Below are 19,438 nucleotides of genomic sequence, written 5' to 3' on the forward strand. Positions count from 1 at the left end.
AAACTCACACCTCCTCAGCATCCTCTGCCCATGCCCCTCCCCGCTTCTGAATGGAGAAGTTGGATAATGGAGACTCCTCCCTGACTCTCTGACCATTTAAAGAAGGCAAGAAGGGAATTCACCTCATTATTTCCTACCTGGCTGATCTCCTGGATTTCAAGATCTGCAGAAACTCATCATTCTGCAAGATGAAATCAACTCTGTAACTCATACCTCCTCAGATCATTTCCCACGCCAGCTGCAGGACTTCATTATGCCCCTACACCTGGTCCTTCTTGTTGTTGTTTAGTCATTTTCAGTCAAGTCTGACTCTTTGTGACCCCACTTGGGGGTTTTCTTGGCAAAGATATTTGAATGGTTTGTCATTTCCTTCTCCAACTCATTTTACAGATGAGGAAACTAAGGCAAACAGGGTGAAGTGACTTGCCCAGAGTCACACAACTAGTGTCTGAAGCCAGATTTGAACTCATGAAGATGAATCTTCCTTACTCTAGGCCTGAGGCTTTATCCACTCTGCCACTCAGCTGCCCTCACCTGGTCCTGCCTCCTTCCTTTTTAGTTCATTTTATGTCTTGTCTTCCCCCATTAGATTGTGAGTTCCTTGCAGGAACTACTATTTTATGCCTTTCATTATATCCCCAGAGTATCACAGTGCTTGGTATATGGTAGGTGCTTAATAAATGTTTAATGACTATTTGTTAACTCTCAGATCCTCTAGTTTGTTTTTTTTCAAGGCTCAGCTCAGGTACTGCGTTCAAAATTAGTCCTTTGCTGATGGCCCCAGCTTCTGTGCCTTCCCCACACAATGATGTTTTACATAGTTTGTATCTGTTGTATGTCTATATTTGGTATTCAAAAGTCTTAATATAAATGTTACAAACATACTAAAAAGAATACTTGAAAGGTTAATTACTTATAGTTATAAAATATGTTTTTTATTAAAATTCAATATATCCACCATTTCGTTGCTATACATTGCTCTAGATGATTTTTGAATTTTGTGAAAACTTTCATTAGTTACTGCTCAGTGACTAAAATGACTGCATTTGTAATCCTAGCCTTAAGATCATCCAAAGAACAAGGATCTGATGCATATAGGACAATTTTGACATGATCCTACAAGAAAAAGTCTAATGGAGCTAGATAAGATGACCAACAGTCTCAGAAAATGTCATGCAGAAAGTGTTGCACAATGCACAATGCATAATGACAAGGTTCCCCATCTTATTCAAATTTCTTAAAGTTAAATAAATGCACAAGAAAGCAAAATAATCAAGCTTCCAGATAATGTTTTTATAAGTCTGTAGAACTTATATTTCTGAAGTTACTAAAACTTAAAACTGCACTAAGACTTTTGGAACACGTTTTGGGACAAACACCCACCCCCACCCCTAATATACTGTTAAGTTTCTAGAGGCCAAGGATTGTTTTCACCTTTGCCTTTTTATTTCCATCTGACACAATACCTGGCACATGGTAGGCATTTAATAAATACTTATTGACTGATTCAACCATATTTTAGTCACAGATCCCATCCACCAAATGGTTATACCTGTGAGCTCAAACTGACTCCCAAGGATTACCTTGTTCTTTACCCATACTTTGTTTATAGACACCTTAAGTTTTATTGCTAATCTCTTCTAGAATTTTTTTCCTGGGAATTTCTGACCATCTCTATAGTTAGTCTCCTTCCTATGTTGTATTCGCTTTGTGGATATGCATGGGTAGCTTCTGCTTACCCCTTCCTTTTTAGTTAAAGCCATTTTGATGGGCTTTGCAAGACTCTAGGCAAATACTATTGAAAAAAAAAAAGACAGTGCCCTATTAGGCTCACTCTAGACTTGGTGAAGAGTCAATAATGCCTATTATTTTAAACAATGATCCAGAAATTTAAAACCTATTTATTGTCAGACACTGGGAATATAGCAGACATATCAGTTACTGTCAGGTCATCAAAAAACTCCAGTATCCCTAAGAAGGGCATCAACAATTATCACTACTTATCTCTGCTCCATTATTGGGTTATCTCTCATCTTTTGGCACAGCCTGGCATATTAGACAGAACTTTAGACTTAGAAACTTAGAAAGACCTGAGTTTGAAATCTGCCACTGGCACTTACTAGCTATATGACACTGGCCACGGCATTTCCCCTCTTCGACACAATTTCCTCACCTGTAAAATGAAAATAATAATTCCTGTAGTATTTTTGTAGCATGACATGGTGGATATAGAGCTGACCTCAAAGTCAGAAAGACTTAGGATCAAGGCTTCTCTTTTATAAATATGGGCTGTGTGACCCCAGGAAAGTTACTTAAAGTCTCAACACCCCTGATTGTCTAGGATATTAAGTTGAAGAATAGTTACTGACCAGCATTGTTAGACAGAGCTCCTTCTACCAATGAAACCACAGGTTGAAAACAAAACAATATAATCAGAAATAACAACAAGTACTTATTAAGCACCTACTATGTGCCAGGCACTGTGATAAGCACAGGGAATATAAGCATAAAGAGAAAGAGGACAGTCTCTGCCCTTAAGGAGCTTACGTTCTAATGATGGGGTGGGGAATACAACACATAAAAGAAAGCTGGAATGAGAGGAGACGTGAAGGTATGGCAAACAGACATGGTAGAGAGAGTCCAGAGTACAACTTGGAGAGGAATGAGGGATGGCTGACTTGGACACCTTCTTAATGGAGGTTCTGGGAGGAGTCATCCATTCACAGAGAGAAGCCTCAGGGGCAAAAGGTACTTCCACTGTGTGAATTTTAAGGCTTGAGTGAGACTTCAGACTTAAGAATTGGGATATGGTACAGGAAGCCAGGAGATTTATCTCACAGGATTATTGTGGGGATCTAATGAGGTTTGCATACAAAGGATTTGCAAACCTTAAGAGAGGTATGTAAATTTCAATTTATAGGATAACAGATCTAGAACCAGAAGGATCTTCACAGGTCATCTCAGTCCAATAAGCAGATTTCTTAAAGATAAGAAAACTGAGGTCCAGAGAGTTTAAGTGACTTGCCCATCTCTTCACTCCCCTAATCTTGCCTTTCTCTCTTCAAGCCACTGCACTCCATTGATTGCAGTGATGATACCACCACCTGTGCCCCTAAGGAATTCAATTTCTTGCTGTATAATTCTCAGCAGTATTTTCTATATTCTTTCTGGAAGGCATCATTTGTGTCCACATGAGTCACCAGGTATTTGAACTGGCCATCAGGTTTGGCAAATCTTGGGCAGCTTTCTGGCACATTCTCTGACAACACACAGAAAACCTCACAATTGTTATTGTCAAATCAACAGTCATCTCAGAATCCCTCAGAAGAGAGTCACTAACCACCATTACTCATTTGTTTTTCTTCTGACCTCTCCTGAATTATCTCTCACATGATGGTACTCGTGAATCCACCTCATCATTCTACAACAAATAGTAGCTGCTTCCTTTTAGATTATCTAGCTTTCTCCTCTTCAAAGAGACTCAATCATTACTTAACTCAAAATAGTCAGTAGCCTTTATTCCCATTGCTCCTTTACAAATCTTTTGCCAGCATTCTGACAAATCAGCATTCCCTTTCATCTTGATTTTTTTTAAAATAGGAGTCCTTCTTCCATTTCAAAAGAAATTTTAACTCTCCCTGGTAATCTGAAGAGTTGAGAGGTTAAGTCAAATCAACAAACATTTCATAAGCAGTTCCTATGTGCCAGGAATTATGCTAACTACTGGGGATACAGAGAATGTCTGTCCCTGCTCTCAAAGAGCTCATCTAATGGGGAAGACAATACGCAAACCAACTATGTATCCAACAAGCTATATACAGAATAAACTGAAGGCAGTTTCAGAGGGAAGACCCTAAGATTAAGGAGGACTTGGAAAGACTTCTTGCAGAAGAAGTGACTTTATCTGAGATGTGAAGGAAGCCAGGGAAGTTAGAACATGGAGATGAGAAAAGTGAGAGTTCGAAGCACGGGGAACAACCAGTGAAAATGCTTAGAATTGGCGGCAGCTAGGTGGCACAGTGGATAGAGCACCAGCCCTGGATTCAGAAGGACCCGAGTTCAAATCCGGCCTCAGACACATAACACTTACTAGCTGTGTGACCGTGGGCAAGTCATTTAACCCCCCTTGTCCAAACCCCCCCCCCCAAAATGCTTAGAGTCAGGAGATGGAGTGTGGTATGCAAGGAACAGCAAGGAGGCAGGCCATTGTCACTGGATCACAGAGCACATGGCAGGGGAGTAAGGTATGAGAAGACTAGAAAGGTAGGAAGGGGCCAGGTAATGGAGGGTTTAAAACTCAGAAGGATTTTATATTTGATCCTAGAAGTAATAAGAAGCCAGTGGTGTTTACTGATTGGAGGGTGACATGGTCAGACTTGCACTTTAAGAAGACCACTTTGATAACTGAGTGGAGGACAGAATGAAGTGGGCGAGAGACTTGAAGAAGGGAGACCAACCAGAAAGCTATTGTAATAGTCCAGGCATGAGGTAACAAGGTGGTTGAATGAGGGACAGGGCTGTCAAGGTCAGAGCTGTGCTTAAGGAAGATTATTTGTGTCACTGAGTGGAGGATGGACTGGAGGGGGAAGAAACTACAGACAGGGAGACCAAACAACATGCTACTGCAACAGGAAAAGGTAGAAGTGATAGGACTTGGCAAGTGATTGGCTATAGGAGTATGTGGATGTAAGAGAGACTGAAGAGTTGACGATGAAATCTAGGTTGCAAGTCTGGGTGATTGGGAGGATGGTGGTACCTTTCACAATAATAGTATATATATATATTTTTTTACCTAGGCAATAGGGTTAAGTGACTTGCCCGAGGTCACACAGCTAGTAAGTGTTATATGTCTGAGGCTGGATTTGAACTCAGGTCCTCCTGACTCCAAGGCCAGAACTGTATCCACTGTGCCACCTAGCTGCCCTCGAGTAATAGTATATTTAAAAAAGAGGAGAGGGCACGGGGAAGAGTAAATCAGTTCAATTTGGGATATATTGAGTTTGAGCACATTTACGTATTTTTCCAGACAAGAGACCATTCTATACTTTCAATGTAGTTAATATTTACTGGGCCACAACAAAAAGACAAACATCACACACTATTATATAGATGACTATGAAATCTTCCATGCTCTCCAATTTTTTTGGTGGTGGTGGTGGGGAAGATCCTCAGTCTTTTTTCATTGTTGCTAGTAGCTCTTCTGACCGACTCCTTGAAAAACTCTGGCAACCACTCATGCGGGTCTTCAGTTGCAGAGCTGTCACTCTTCCTCACTTCATCTATTTTCCCTCATTAGCACCGTGACAGGCACATCTTACTTGGCAGACAAGAGTGATGTAGTTGGAAAGTAGGCAGGATTTGGAGTCAAGAGTACCTGGGTTATAATCCAGGCTTTGTCACTAACTACCCAGATGACGTTAGACAAGTCTCTGGGCCTCCATTTCCACATTTATAAACTAAAGAGTTTGAACAAGACTGCATTTAAGTTTCCTTCAAACACTATATTTGTGATCCTGTGATCCTATGAATTTTCTTTCCCTTTTCTTACCAACTTTCTCATCCTTCTTGGATCCTTATCTTTCGGTCTTTGTCCTGCTCCTCATCCTAGATTCTAACCTCTGGTCTTCATAATTCCAAACCTCCAAATCTCCTTCTTTATAATGCCTTCTCTTTCTATGGTATAAATTTATGTTATAGAATCTCAACCGGGCCCTCGCTTCTAGAAAGTATTCCTTATACGCCCCTCTAATTGATTCACTACCCCACTCACCATTGTTCCAAACCTTTTTCCTCCTCACCTGTTTCACATAAAAAAGGTGGCCCTTCTGGCCAACACAAACCCTAAACATTGCCCTTGATCCCATTGCACCTTGTCTTCTCAATCTCTCACTAATCTTCATTCTCTCTCAATCTACTGGTTACTTTTCTCTTCCTACAAATACACCCATGTCTCCCCCACCTTTAAAAAACCCTCACTTCATCTGAGCATTCTCACCAGGTACCATTCTATACTTTCCTTCCCTTTCATGGCTAAACTCCTTGAGAAAACCATCTTCAATTGATTATCTTCACTTCCCTTTCCTCTCACTCTCTTCTAAACTCTTGGCAATCTGGCTTTCAACCTTATCAAATGAGATATTTGTAAAGTGCTTAGCACAGTGCTTGATATATAGTTGGTGCCATATAAATGTTTATTCTCTTCCTTTCCCCTCATCCCTCCTTCATCATTCAACTGAAACTGTTCTTTCCAAAGTTAGCAATGATGTCTTTACTGCCAAACCTGATGGTCTTTTCTTAACCTTTATCCTTCTTAATCTCTCTGCGGTTTCTGACATTGTTGATTACTCTCTTTTCCATAGGTCTTCATGACATTGCTTCTCTCCTCTTAGCTGTAGGATTTTCTCAGTCCATTTCGCTGGATCTTCCTCTGGGTCATGCTCACTAACTGAGATGTCTCCCAAGACTATGCTGGGCTCTCTTCTCTTCTCTCTATACTCTCTAGTTTGGCATTCTCATAAGCTTCCATTAGTTCACTTATCACCTCCTTGCAGGTGATTCTCAGATCTATTTATTTAGCACTCACTTCTTTTCTGACTTCATCTCACATCACCAACTGTCTATTAGACATCTCAAAATGGACGTCTTGGAGATATTTCAAACTCAGCACGTCCAAAACAGAACTTACCACCTTTCCTCCCAAACCCTCTCCCCCTCCAAGTTTTACCATTATTGCTGAGGGCATCATTATCCTGCCAATTGCCCAAGCTTGTGACTGCAGTGTCCCCCTTGACTTCTAACTCAACCCCCTCTCCCCACACATACATATTCAATCTGTTGCCAAGTTCTGTCATTTCTACTTTCACAAAATCTCTCATGTATGTCCTCTTCTCTCCACTCACATAACTACCACATTGCTGCTGATTCTCATCACCTCATGCTTAGACTGCTGCAATAGACTATTGGTTGGTCTCCCTGCATGAAGCCTCCCCCCAACTCCAATCCATTCTCTACTCAGCTATCAAGCACGTCAGACCATGTCATTTCCTATTCAACAAACTCCAAGTATTCCCTATTTCCTCCAGGGCCAAATATAAAATATTCTGTTTGACTTTTAAGGCTCCTGACCCCTTTCTACTTTTCTAGTCTTCACTTTACCCCCCCTCCCACATAATGCAATCCAGTGAAACTGGCCTTCTTGTTCCTTACACATAACTCTCCACTGCCCGTCTCCATGCCTTTTCACTGGATGCCCCCTATGCCTGGAATTTGCTCTCTTCTTCATCTCTTCTTTCTGGCTTCCTTAAAAGCTCAGTTCAAATTCCGTCTTCTGCAAGAGGGCTTCCCTTTCTTTCCCACACTTCATTTTTAGTGCTTTCTCTTTGAGATTACCTCCCATTTAGTGTATATATCTTCTATTTATGAAGATTGCTCTGTAAATATCTTCTATATACAGTGTTTACACTGTATATATCTTCAATATTCACATTTTCTATGTTTGTCTATCCCATTAGAACATGTATTATATAAGGTCAAAATGGATACTAGACCTAGATATAAAGAGATTTTACAAGAAAACTAAAAGAACACAGAACATATTACTTATCAGATTTATGAAGAGGCAAATAATTTATGAATAAAGAGAGTGAAAAATTAAGTATAAAATGGATAATTTTGATTACATTAAATTAAAAAGGTTTTGTACAAATAAAACAAATGTAGCCAAGATCAGAAGGAAAATAGAAAATTGGGGGAGGGGAAATTCATAGACAGTTTATCAGATAAAGGTCTTATATCTAAAATATGTCCAGAATTTTGTGAAATCTATTAGAATATGAGTCAGTTCCCAATTGATAAATGGTCAAAGAATATGAACAGGAAGTTTTCTGATGAAGAAATCAAAACAACTTATAGTCATATGAAAAAATGCTCAACATCATTATTGATTAGAGAAATACAAAATAAAACAACCTTGAGATATCATTTTACACCTACCAGATTGGCTAAAATGATAGAAGAGAAAAGTGATAAATGTTGGAGGGGATATGGAAAAATTGAGACACTAATTCATTGTTGGTGGAATTGTGAACTGATGCGGCCATTTTGTAGAGCAATCTGGAATGATGCACAAAGAGTTATTAAACTACCTATAACCTTTGACCCAACAATACTACTACTTGGTCTATTTCCAAAAACAATTAGGGAAAAAGGAAAAAAAATCTATATGTTCTTTTTTATTTTATTTTTAATTAATGGAATAAAGTAAGCATTTCTTTAATATTGTACAATAAAAAAGATGATTGTACATGAAATTGCAAATCTACTATGCACAACTTGAATATTCCTTTCAAATGTGGAACAAAATTATCATGTAAATATTTTTTTTTTTTCTTCCCTTTCCCCCACCCCCTGCCCTAGAGATGGCTACCATTAGACACAAATGGAACCTATATGTTCTAAAATGTTTATACCAGATTTCCTTGTGGTGGTAAAGAACTGGAAATTGCAGGGATGCCCATTAATTGGGGAATGGCTGAACAAGCTGTGGCATATGATTGTGATGGAATCCTACTGTGCTGTAAGAAATGATGAGCTCAATGGTTTTAGGAAAACATAGAAAGACTTGCATGAAATAATGAAGAGGGAAATGAGCAGAACCAAGAGAACTTTGTGTATAGTAACAACAATATTTTTTTAAGAACTATTTTGAGCAATTGTTATTTTGATTATTACAAATACCCAAATGAAGTATAAAGAACATATGAAGAAAGACACTATCTGCATCCAGAGAAAGAACTGATAAATAAAAGCATGTGTAGAATAATTTTACATATACATACTTATTTGTGCCTAATGGCAGCCATCACAAGGGAGGGGTGGAGAAAAGAAAAGAAATTTACATGATAATTTTGTTTTATATTTGAAAGGAATAACAAATTATGCTCAGTAAATTTGCAGTTTCATGTGCAATCTTTATTTGTACCATGTTATAGAAATACTTGTTTTATTCCATAAATTAAAAATAAAATTAAAAAATGTTAATTCTTTGAGAGCTGAGACATATTTTTACCTTTCTTTGTATTCTCACCTTTTAGCACAGAGCCTGACACACAGTAAACACTTAATAAATGTTTGTTGACTAACTTCTTCAACTTAAGTTCTTCTGTTCCATACAGTCTTTCCTTGTAATCACCAATAAAATCTTCTTGTCTTTAATAGTTCTCATTTTGAATGTAATTTGACCTTTGCATTTACCAATTAACAATATCACTGAACATCTGATTTTGAAATATCTCCCAGATAGGTAGCAATTGTCTTCTTGTATATATACATAAGTATGTATATATATATATACACATATATGTATATGTTATTTTTTCATGAAATACTTTTTTTTTTATATGAGGCAATTGAGGTTAAGTGACTTGCCCAGGGTCACACAGCTAGTAAGTATCAAGTGTCTTGTCTGAGACCAGATTTGAACTCAGGTCCCCCTGACTCCAGGGCTGGTGCTCTATCCACTGTGCCACCTAGCTGCCCCCATGAGATACTTTTAGTTATTAAACATACCCAACTTTTCTTGAATTAAGTACTTATAATATACAGATGTGAAGCGTCTAAGTAGTCTAGCAGCTTTGAATCATTGGTTCTTGGTCTTGAACCATATCTTCTGACATTTTTCACTGCCCTCCCCTATACTCACTTTCATTTTTAAGGAACAAGGTATCTGTCAATGCATATAAAGACATTTGGAAGCTCTTACTGAATTCTACATTCTCTGCAAAAGATGTCGGCATATATGTACCATGATCTATAAAGTAACCTGATTCCTTAATAATAATAACAGCTATATGTGTGTGTGTGTGTGTGTGTGTGTATAAAACTATATTATATGTATATACATATATAATACTATATTATATAACTATAGCACTTTAAAGTTTTCAAACCACTTTACAAATATTATCTCATTTTATCCTCACCATGACCCTGGGAGGTAGATGGTGTTATACCCATTTTATAGATGAGGAAACTGAGTCAGGAAGAGATTAAGTAACATGCCCAAGGTCACATAGCTGGTAAATATCTAGTAAGTGGCTGAGGTGGGATTTGAATTCAGATCTTCCTGACTCCAGGTCTAGCACTCTGTCCATTGCTCTGACGTTCATCCATGAGCCCTGCAAACAGAAATGTCCATGTGTCTCATGAAATGATGCTTTTTTTTTTCCTTGTTGGCTTGGGGTATACAATGTACACCAATGCTTTTGGTGCACTAATTAATTCCACCAACTCTTTTACTTGCCTTTCCAAAGGGATCCCATCAGTCATCCTTCTATTTTACTGCAACTTCTTTATGACTTTAGATTTCATTTACAGCAAGAATGGCAACAATATTATGATTTGGATCCTCTAGTCTACTGGACTGGTGAATCAGTTGTTGAACAAAGATAGTACAATAAGAGTACCAACAGTTACCATGTTTGTAGAACATTCTACCTTAGTCATGTATATCATATCTTAAAAGATAATATTTTTAGCACCCTCTGCCCCCTTTCTACCATTCTGCCCTTGTCACTTGCAGAAGCAAATCCATTTCATGGTTCATTGTGGTAAAAATGTCATTATCTAGTGGTAACTTTCTGGTGATGACCCTTTCTAATTGGGTTGGTCCCTGGTAGCCAACACAGTCTTCATCAAAACTAGGACTTTAACAAAAGACTTTTGAGGTTGGCAAAAACCTATGTAAGCTTATGCCCTGTCTGGCAAAGTCTTCAAGGCTCCATAGTCACGAACTTAGAACTGGAGAGGAGTTGTGAAAATGTACCCCATTTCCCTCTTTGCAGGGGTAGGGAAATAAGCACATAGACTATTGAATAAACTGTCACACATAACTAGTGTCTTAATTGTCTTTGCTAAACTACTTTCCCTTCTTTCCTCCCCACATCTGTCTTTAATATTTGTTACAATGAATAGTACCATGGATAGGAGGAGAAAAGATATGTTTAGTAAGTTGTGAAAACAAAATGTATCAATAAGATTGAAAAAGTCAAAATAACAACAAAAGAACCCAAGGCTAATACCACACTATGCTGTAACATCAGAAAAGGGATTTTGTTGGGGAGGGTGGGGAGAAGAATTTGAATGCATTAAAAAAAAAATTGGGCAACAAAAAAGAATGTATCCAAAATAAAAAAAAGGAAAGAGATTGTGAATTTTTTTTTTCAGTAAACTTATCTGATGAAAAGAGCTGACATTCAGAACCTATGAAGAAATGACACAAATTGTAAGAATAATACATTTTCCTAATGGATAAATTTTCACAGAAAAAAAATGTCCAATTTTCTAAAAGGGAAAAACAAATTTTGAACAACCACTGGAAAAGATATTCATATTCTAATACTAAGAAAAAATAAATCAAAACAAATTTGAGGTAGCATCTTATGCTTATCAATTTAGCAAAAAATGTCGACTATAAAATTCAATGTTGGTAGTGCTATGGGTTGACATCATTATTAATTCCCCATTGGTGTACCTATAAATTGGTTCAGTCTTTTTAGAGAGCATTCTGGCAATATAAGTTAAGAGTTACTTGAAAGTGCCCTTAAAATCTTCCCCTCTTCATGCTAAATATCCTTAGTTCCATTTCTAATTTTATAAGCTTCATATGAGATGATCTCATGAACCTTCTTCAGGGGCACTCTGTTTTATCAATGGCATTCCTGAAATGTAGTGTCCAAAGTCAAACTGAATACTCCAAACTTTCTCCCTCCTCCTTTAAAACCATGGCCAAATACAATGGGATTCTCACCCAAATCCTCTAGACATTGCCTCTCTTAATGCAGCCCAAGATTGTTTTTTGCCTGTCATACCACACTGCTACCAAATGTTATTCAAACAAACTGCTGTCCAATCATGTCTCCTCCATCTTACTAAATCCATTTTGAACCTAAGTGTAAAAACCTACATTTATTATTAAATTTCAGCTTATTAACTTTGACCATTTTAGGCCATTGGGATCTTTTGGGGTTCTGCCTACATTCTTTAATATATGATATATCCCTCTCAATTCCTTATATTAAGCCAAAATCTGCTCCTCTTTACCTTTTGGGTCAACAAAACAAGTCCAAATAGCAGCCCTTTAAATACTCAAAAATAACCATCATATCTTCCATAAGTCTTCTCTTCTCCAGTCTAAACAATCCAGGTTCATTCAGTTGATTACCTATCCTGGAAGCCTTACTCTAGATGTGCCCCAAATTGTCATTGTCTGTGCCCAGAAAGAATACGTGATCCAGAATACTAGGCTGACCAGAATCACAAAATCTCAGTAATTAAAAGGACCCCAGAGGTCAACTAGTGTAATCCATACCTGAATAAGAATTCCTTCTACAACCTATCTGAAAAGTAGGTTGGTTATCCAGCCCTTGCTCAATAACTTAAAGTTGGGGAGAACCCACTACTTCCCAAAGGAAAGGAAATTCCACTTATGGGTAGCTTTAATTTTCTGGTAGTCTTTTCTTATAGCAAGTCTAAATTTTCAGGATTCAGCAGGATTATAACTCCCTCCTTTTATTGTGGCTTTATTTTTAGTAGTGAAAAGTGAAACAAGACTACATAACTGATGATTGGGAAATGGCTAGATATTTGCCTGGCCTCAATGAGGGCCCAGCTGCCATTAGGTAACATAAATTTGTAATGGATGAGTTAGCATGCTTCCAGGATATCCTACAGGTTCAATCAGTAATGCAAAAATAGGATTGAAAGAGGCATATGGAGAGAGTAATCCAAGGCAGGAGACAGCAAGGAGTGATTGGTGGTAGGGCAGGGGGACAAGGGATTCCACTATAGGAGATAATGTAGAGTTGATCTGTTCCCTCAGACTTGAGACAGGGAAGGGGAGAAAATACAGTTTTAATGCAGGAGTGATACCTTGGGAAAGAACAAAAGTGTAGACAGAATGGACATCAACAGCCCCTCTAAAACTTGAATTCCTCAATCTTCTCAGTTTCCAAAATCATACTTTTCTTCATTTCACTTCAACCACTTAACAACGTGGTCACACCTTAGATGTCAACACCTCTCAAAACTGCATTGCCTCCCAAGTTCCAGAGCTTTGTGATTCCACTTTATCCATGCCCACACAATTCTGTCTTTTTATTTCTCCTACTCCTTGATTCACACTGAATATACTCTTCTCCCTTACTGTGACTCTGGAGTCCTTTCTCTTCTAGCTTAGGTCCCCCATGCTTGTTATTACACTTAAGCTTGTCCATCTCTAGTGCCATAGTAACATCTCACTAGCTGCTATCCTAGAATCCATCTTTGCTCTTTCCATATTCTCCCCCAGTCCAACTAATCCTATTGCTCCAATCCACCTGTTTCTGGGTGACCACCACAAATTTGTTTTTCTTCTCTTTTTCTCCAAGGCTGGAACAACACTGGAGAAAATTGTAGTATTCAGCTGATTCCCAGCTGGGCCTTCACAGCTGCTCAGCACTCAAACTTTATCCTTATCTCATGAACCACAGTATCATTTTAAACCTTTTCTTCTTTCCTCTCACCATCAACCCCAGCCATATTCCCACAAAGATAGTAGATAACTCAGCTTCCTACTAGACAGAAGCCATCTGACATAAGCTCTTCTAACCTTACTCCTCCATAATTAAAACCTCTGCAACATCACCTTCTCTCTTTTTACTTACTATCACAGAGAAAGGACCAGCCCTGTTACCTACTACGGTAATCCCTCTGTTATGCCCTTTATCTGATATTTTATCACTTCCTTCAGAACGTTGCTCTAAGTATCATCACTTCCTTCTCATATCTTGAATTTCTCCTTCCCCATCAGCTCCTTCCTATATACTTACAAACATGCTCAGGTCTCCCCAGTGCTTTTTTTTTTTTTCTAACAAGCTTCCTTTTACCCTGTAGCTCATTCAACTATCATTCCATCTCTCCTTCTCTTAACTCCTAAACTTAGAAAAGTTATTCATATTGAATGCTTCAACTTCCTCACTCCCCACTATAAATCCCTTATAACTGAATTGGGTTTCTGAATTCATCATTCTAATAAACTTATCTGAAGTCACCAATAATCTTCTAATCACCTTGACCTCTCTGTAGTCTTTGACAATGTTGGTCACCTCCAAGTACAGGGTACTTTTCTCCTCACTCATCTTCAAAAACACCATTCTCCTGGTTTTCCTCCTACTTCTCTAGTTGCCCCCTTTTTTGTATTCTTTGAATCTTTGTTCCTATCCTGACCACTTAATATTAATGTTTCTCAGGATTTCATCTTTGAACATCTTTTCCTTTCTCTACTCCTCTTCTCTTTCTCTCTCTCTCCCCTCCTTTCCCTTTCTTCTCTCCCCTTCTCCCTCCTTTTCTACCTCTCCCTCCCCCCTTTCTCAGCAATCCCATTTCTTTTCATAACTTCAAAAATCAACCTCTATGCAGATAACTTCCAAATCTGTGTCTCTAGTCCTAGTGTCTATGTTGAGCTAGACCGCCATTTCCATGTGGATTTACCTTAAAACATGGGATTTATCTTAAGCATCGATCTGATCATTTCACTCCCCCACTCAATATACTCTAATGGCTCCCTATTACCTTTAGAATCAAATATACATTCGTCTGTTTGGCTTTCAAAACCCTTCACAACTTGACTCCTACCTTTACAGACTCATTAAATTACTCTCCTCACAATCTACTGGCCTTGTTTGCCCTCCCACATAATACTCTATTTCCTTTCTCTGTCCCTTTGCACCAACCATTTCCCATGCCTGGGGAAAAAAACCCCTAATTTCTTTCAAGACTTAGCTTAAACACTTTACCTTCTACTTGAAGTCTCCTCCACTGCCCTCCCAGCCCCCTAGTGCTCTCCTTCCCTAAACTACCTCGTATTTATTCTTTATATACTTACATGGACTTACTCCCATGATGGTATGTAAGCTCTTTCAGAATAGGGACTATATTTTTGTGTGTGTGTTTGTATTCCCAGCACCTACCACAGTATATTACAAATTCATTGATTGTTTGGATGTATTATAGAAAGTTTTGAATTGCTAAATCATTTTTTGTCTCCATATCCTTAGCATCTTACATGGTGTCTTGTATTTACTAGTACTTAATGAATGTATTAAATTGAATTAAATTCTTAAGTGAAAACAGAAACAGAGGGGACAAGAAGAATTTAACTCATCAGTTGCTTGTTGGGGTGGGATTAGGGAGAACCACTAAAGTCTATAATGAGAAACTTTAGTGCGTTTTTCCAGGGACTGGTATAGCAATAGAAGCATTAGCGCTATGATGGTCCTTTTCCTACTACACCATGATGTTTCTCAGCTATATTCCAAAAACTAAAAGAGCTCTGGTTATGTTTTTTTGTGTACCTCATGGGAACTGTGGTAGCCATGAAAACTACTTTGGCTGAAGAAGACTCAATTTGTTAAAAATCCATTATTTTAAAACCCTAACTGGACTAAGTATCTAGACTAAAAAGTTTTAAAGTTAGCCTTATGATTATTCTGTAAGGTAATTAGAAAGACAGTTTGTACTTCTTCCATGAGGGTCACACTGACCTTGTGTGACTTTAGTTTTCCACAGCAATGGTCAGTTTTACTCCTTCCTATCTGCCAGGCAGGATGCATCAGCATAATGCTTAAGAGAGAGCTCCCAGAAACCAGGGATTCCATGACTAGACTCCTAATTGCAGAATCTTTGCTCCACTTCCCCTTTTTTTCAACTTTTCTTGTATGTTACAAAAAATAAATTTGCCTTCTTGTTTCTTCAGTCATTTAGAAATTTCCTCTCTTTGTCATCCTCCCAACCTAACCAAGAAGAGTCTAAACAGCTTCTGAATCCTTGCAGAAGGTTTTTCCAAAAGCATCTTAGAAAAGAAAGGTTTATATGGGTCTTTAAAAGTATAATGGTGATACACACTTTATAAATGAGGGTTTAGAGAAAGGATATGATAAGAAAGGGAGAAGGGTTGCATTCTTTGAGGAAGCTATACTTTCCAGGAAAATCTGCCAACCTTTTTCTTCCTTTCCCTATCCTCCCAAAGTTTTGAAGGGCCTATAGCTTTCAGCATTAAGAAAGATATTATGATAAACAGGCAGGAATGTTTGCCCTTCAGTTATAACAATCATCAACATGTACAGGTTTGGAATCCTTCCTTTCCCACAGAGGAGAAGATAATAGAGATCAAGCCAAAAGGATAGTATTTCCACAGTATTCACCATGTAATATATTGTCCTTAACTGCATAGCTTTTCATCATTAAAATCATAGTACCTTCTATGCTATCTCTAGCCAGTCTCCATGTTGTGTTGCTTGCACCCCCTCTTTTCAGCTCCCCTTTATGTGCTGTCTTCCCCCAAGAGAATATAAGTGCCTTGAAGATAGGGATGGTCTTGCTTGCAATTGTATCCCCAGAAATTAGCATTATGTCAGGGACATACCATCTATCCATCTATCTATACAGCATATCAAGTCATATTCAGGATCGTAGAATGTTAAATCTGAAATGCACATTAGAAGCCAGCCTAACTCATTTTACAGATGAAAAAATTGAGGCCCAGAGGGATTAAGTGACTCATCTGCCCAAGGTCACACAGGTGGCTAACTCAATTAATAGCAATGATCAAATAAGAAGAGTATAGTATACCCCCTTCATTCCACCTCTTTTCAGAATTATTCCAATGTCCCATTCCAAAAACTTGTAGACTTCCTTCAAAAACTGTTGTTGGACTTGAAAAAATGGTTTTTAGTTGTAATTGGCCTAGTTCCACTTCTGAAAGGAAATCTTCTATTCAATTCTACTACCTTCCATTATTTCTCAAATAACAAAAAACTCCAGTAACTGCCTTAAGCAAGTAATATATAATTAAGGTAAATTTGATGGACTTCTCAGGAAAGAGCTTCCCTCACATCCCCCCCCAAACCAAAGCAAAAATGCCCCTAAAAGAGAGAAAATGGTATTTCATTTATTTAACCTATTTGGTTTTTATTAATCCTACTGTTTGATCTCAAGGTTTAATTCAATAAATATTTAAAGAGTACCTACTATGTTCCTAACACTGCATCCAATGTCTATGGTAATTTTAAATTCTGGACTCTTAAATACTTTAAAGTTTCAACTCTGATTCTCATTCTCTTTGAGACTCGGGCAAGTCCCTTTACCTCTGATTCTCTGCTTCTTCGTGTATAAAATGAAGGTGTTGAACTTGAGGGTCTTTAAAGTCACCCTTCCAGTTCTAAATCCTATGATTCTTTCTTAATTGCAAATTGCTGATGACTGCAAAGTAGGAGCTGCTTTGGTGATATTTGTTATCAATGTTCTTAGTGCATGGGTGAGCACTATATATATATATATACATATATATACATATATATGTATATTGCTCACTTATATACCTTCTGATCCATGCCTAGTGGTCTTTTCTCTTGGGTCCTAGACTCGGGAACCTGAGCTCATAAATCACGTTTTTGTTTTGTTTTTTCCCTTTTGGAGGCAATCGAGGGGTTAAATGACTTGCCCAGGGTCACACAGCTAGTGTCTCGGGCCGAATTTGAACTCAGGCTCTCCTGACTCCAGGGCCGGTGCTCTATCCACTTCTCCACCTAGCTGCCCTACAAAGCATCATTAATAAATTCGAACTTGGCTTTTTAAAAAGCCAGAACACTGTCAAAGGTCAAGGCCTGTGTCACTTTAACCTTCATCTGCTGCTTCTATAGAGCACCATGGGGACACCAGAGTGTGGGTGGTGACATACACGCAGAGGACAAAAGAGAAATGCACCCCTTCTTGCTAAATGAAGAGAAAGCAAAGGTTCTTACAGGAAACAAAAAACAATGGGCTTCTTTGACAATATCTCACCCTAGCACCCTATGTTGAGAAACTAGGCACAGAGATAGTTTATCTGACAGCGCCACCAATCCAAAAGATTACCAGGCCACAAGAACACAAGCATTCTGTCACCTCTAGACTCGGACTCAGGAGAGGAGGGTAGAGGGGGTGAGGCGGAGGGCGAGGTGGGGGAGGAGCGAGAGCCTGAGATAGAAGGTAAGGCCATATGGCTCCAGCCTACCTCAAACACCTTCCCACAAGCTAAGTGTTAGCCTCTCAAACCACGCATCATCTCCTGCCTAATGCGACCCACATCTCAGCCTTTCGGTTAAACCCACCACATTAGGCGACAGATGCAAAGAGTTTAAGTTGTTTGTTTGAAATAATTTTTAAAGGCTACAAGGAACTCCGGTGATCTGGTTTGAACCTGTCTGCCTCCAGCTCCTTGTGGAGAGGATTTGGGGAAAGAGTGTGTTCCCGCTTTTGGGAACCAGGTGTCCCGCGTGCCTGACCTCACCCAGCCAGCTCCTCCCTCGCTCGCTCCATCTCCTGCTGCCCAGGGGAGGCGCGGCACAGGCATCGCGCCGGTCAACTCAGTGAGGCGAGCTGGGGGGCTGGGGGAGGGGTTGAGGTTGAAGACGGGAAACTGGGAGCCCTAGTCACCTCGGAGGCTGGGGAAGCGGGTGAACACGGACGTGAGGGAGCTAGCAGGGCGGTCGCACGCGGAGGAGAGCGCGGCAGCGGGGAGAGCCTGGGGAAGAAGAAGGCTGCTGACCTGTCCCGCCCGGAGCGCCAGCTGCACCGCCACCTCTGCACACTCCTTCCAGGGGTCTGCACCGCCGCCTCTGCCATCCCCAGCGGCAGCCTGCGCCGCCGCAGCCTCCTCTTCTTCTTTGCAGGGCTTCATTGATCGCTGTTCCTCTCCGGCCGCAAGCGAGCCCCCACTCCAGTCTTCCTCCTCCGCCTGGGTGCCCTGGCTCGCCAGCCAAGGAGCCCACGGACGTGGGGGCGGGGAGCAGAGCAGTTAGGGAGGGGACCGAGGGACCCTGGTTTGCGCCAGTCTCTAACTGCCCTTGAACAGTCAGAAACTTCTCTTTTTTTTCCTCGGGCGGGAGATCGGGGCCTCTCTTGCTTGTGCAGCCGGTGGTGGGGAAAAGTGGGGTATGAGAAGGGGGATCAGCAGCTGGAGGAGTGTCTGTAGCTGCAGCGTCTGCTGCTGCAGCTGCTGCTGCCTCGGTCAGTTCCCACTCCTCTACCTCTCCTCCTTCTTTCCCTCCCCCTGGTGCACAGCCTGGGGAGGGACTCCCCCGTCTCCTGGAGCCCCGCCTCTCGCCTCTCTCTTACCCAAAGGGGAGCCCCTTCCTCCTTCAGCCGTGCAGAGCTCGGTCTGCCTCCTTGCTCAGAGAGCTAGAGGGGGTGGAGTAATGTGGGGCGGGATGGGAGGGAGCTTGATAAGGTCCTAGAGTGCGTGAGGGGCGGGGGTTACCCTGTTCCTCATCTTGTTCTAGGGCAAAAGGGGACTGGGGAGCTCACGTTAAGTTCCTACTCTGGGAAGGACACAGACACAGACACAGACACAGACACAGACACA

General features: G+C 39.9%; 1 protein-coding gene across 1 annotated transcript in view; it reads right to left on the reverse strand.

Annotated features, from left to right (window-relative positions):
- LOC114054277 (inositol monophosphatase 2) overlaps positions 1-18,850 on the reverse strand; it is a 77,025-nt gene extending 58,175 nt beyond the window's left edge. The window contains exon 1 of the mRNA XM_027877470.1: positions 18,623-18,850. Coding sequence (XP_027733271.1) covers positions 18,623-18,754 — 132 coding nt within the window. The 5' untranslated portion in view covers positions 18,755-18,850. The remainder of the gene's footprint in view (positions 1-18,622) is intronic.
- Between the last annotated feature and the right edge of the window lie 588 nt (positions 18,851-19,438).

This window comes from Vombatus ursinus, unplaced genomic scaffold (assembly GCF_900497805.2).
Source record: "Vombatus ursinus unplaced genomic scaffold, bare-nosed wombat genome assembly UNPS02014812.1, whole genome shotgun sequence".
Taxonomy (NCBI): Eukaryota; Metazoa; Chordata; class Mammalia; order Diprotodontia; family Vombatidae; genus Vombatus; species Vombatus ursinus.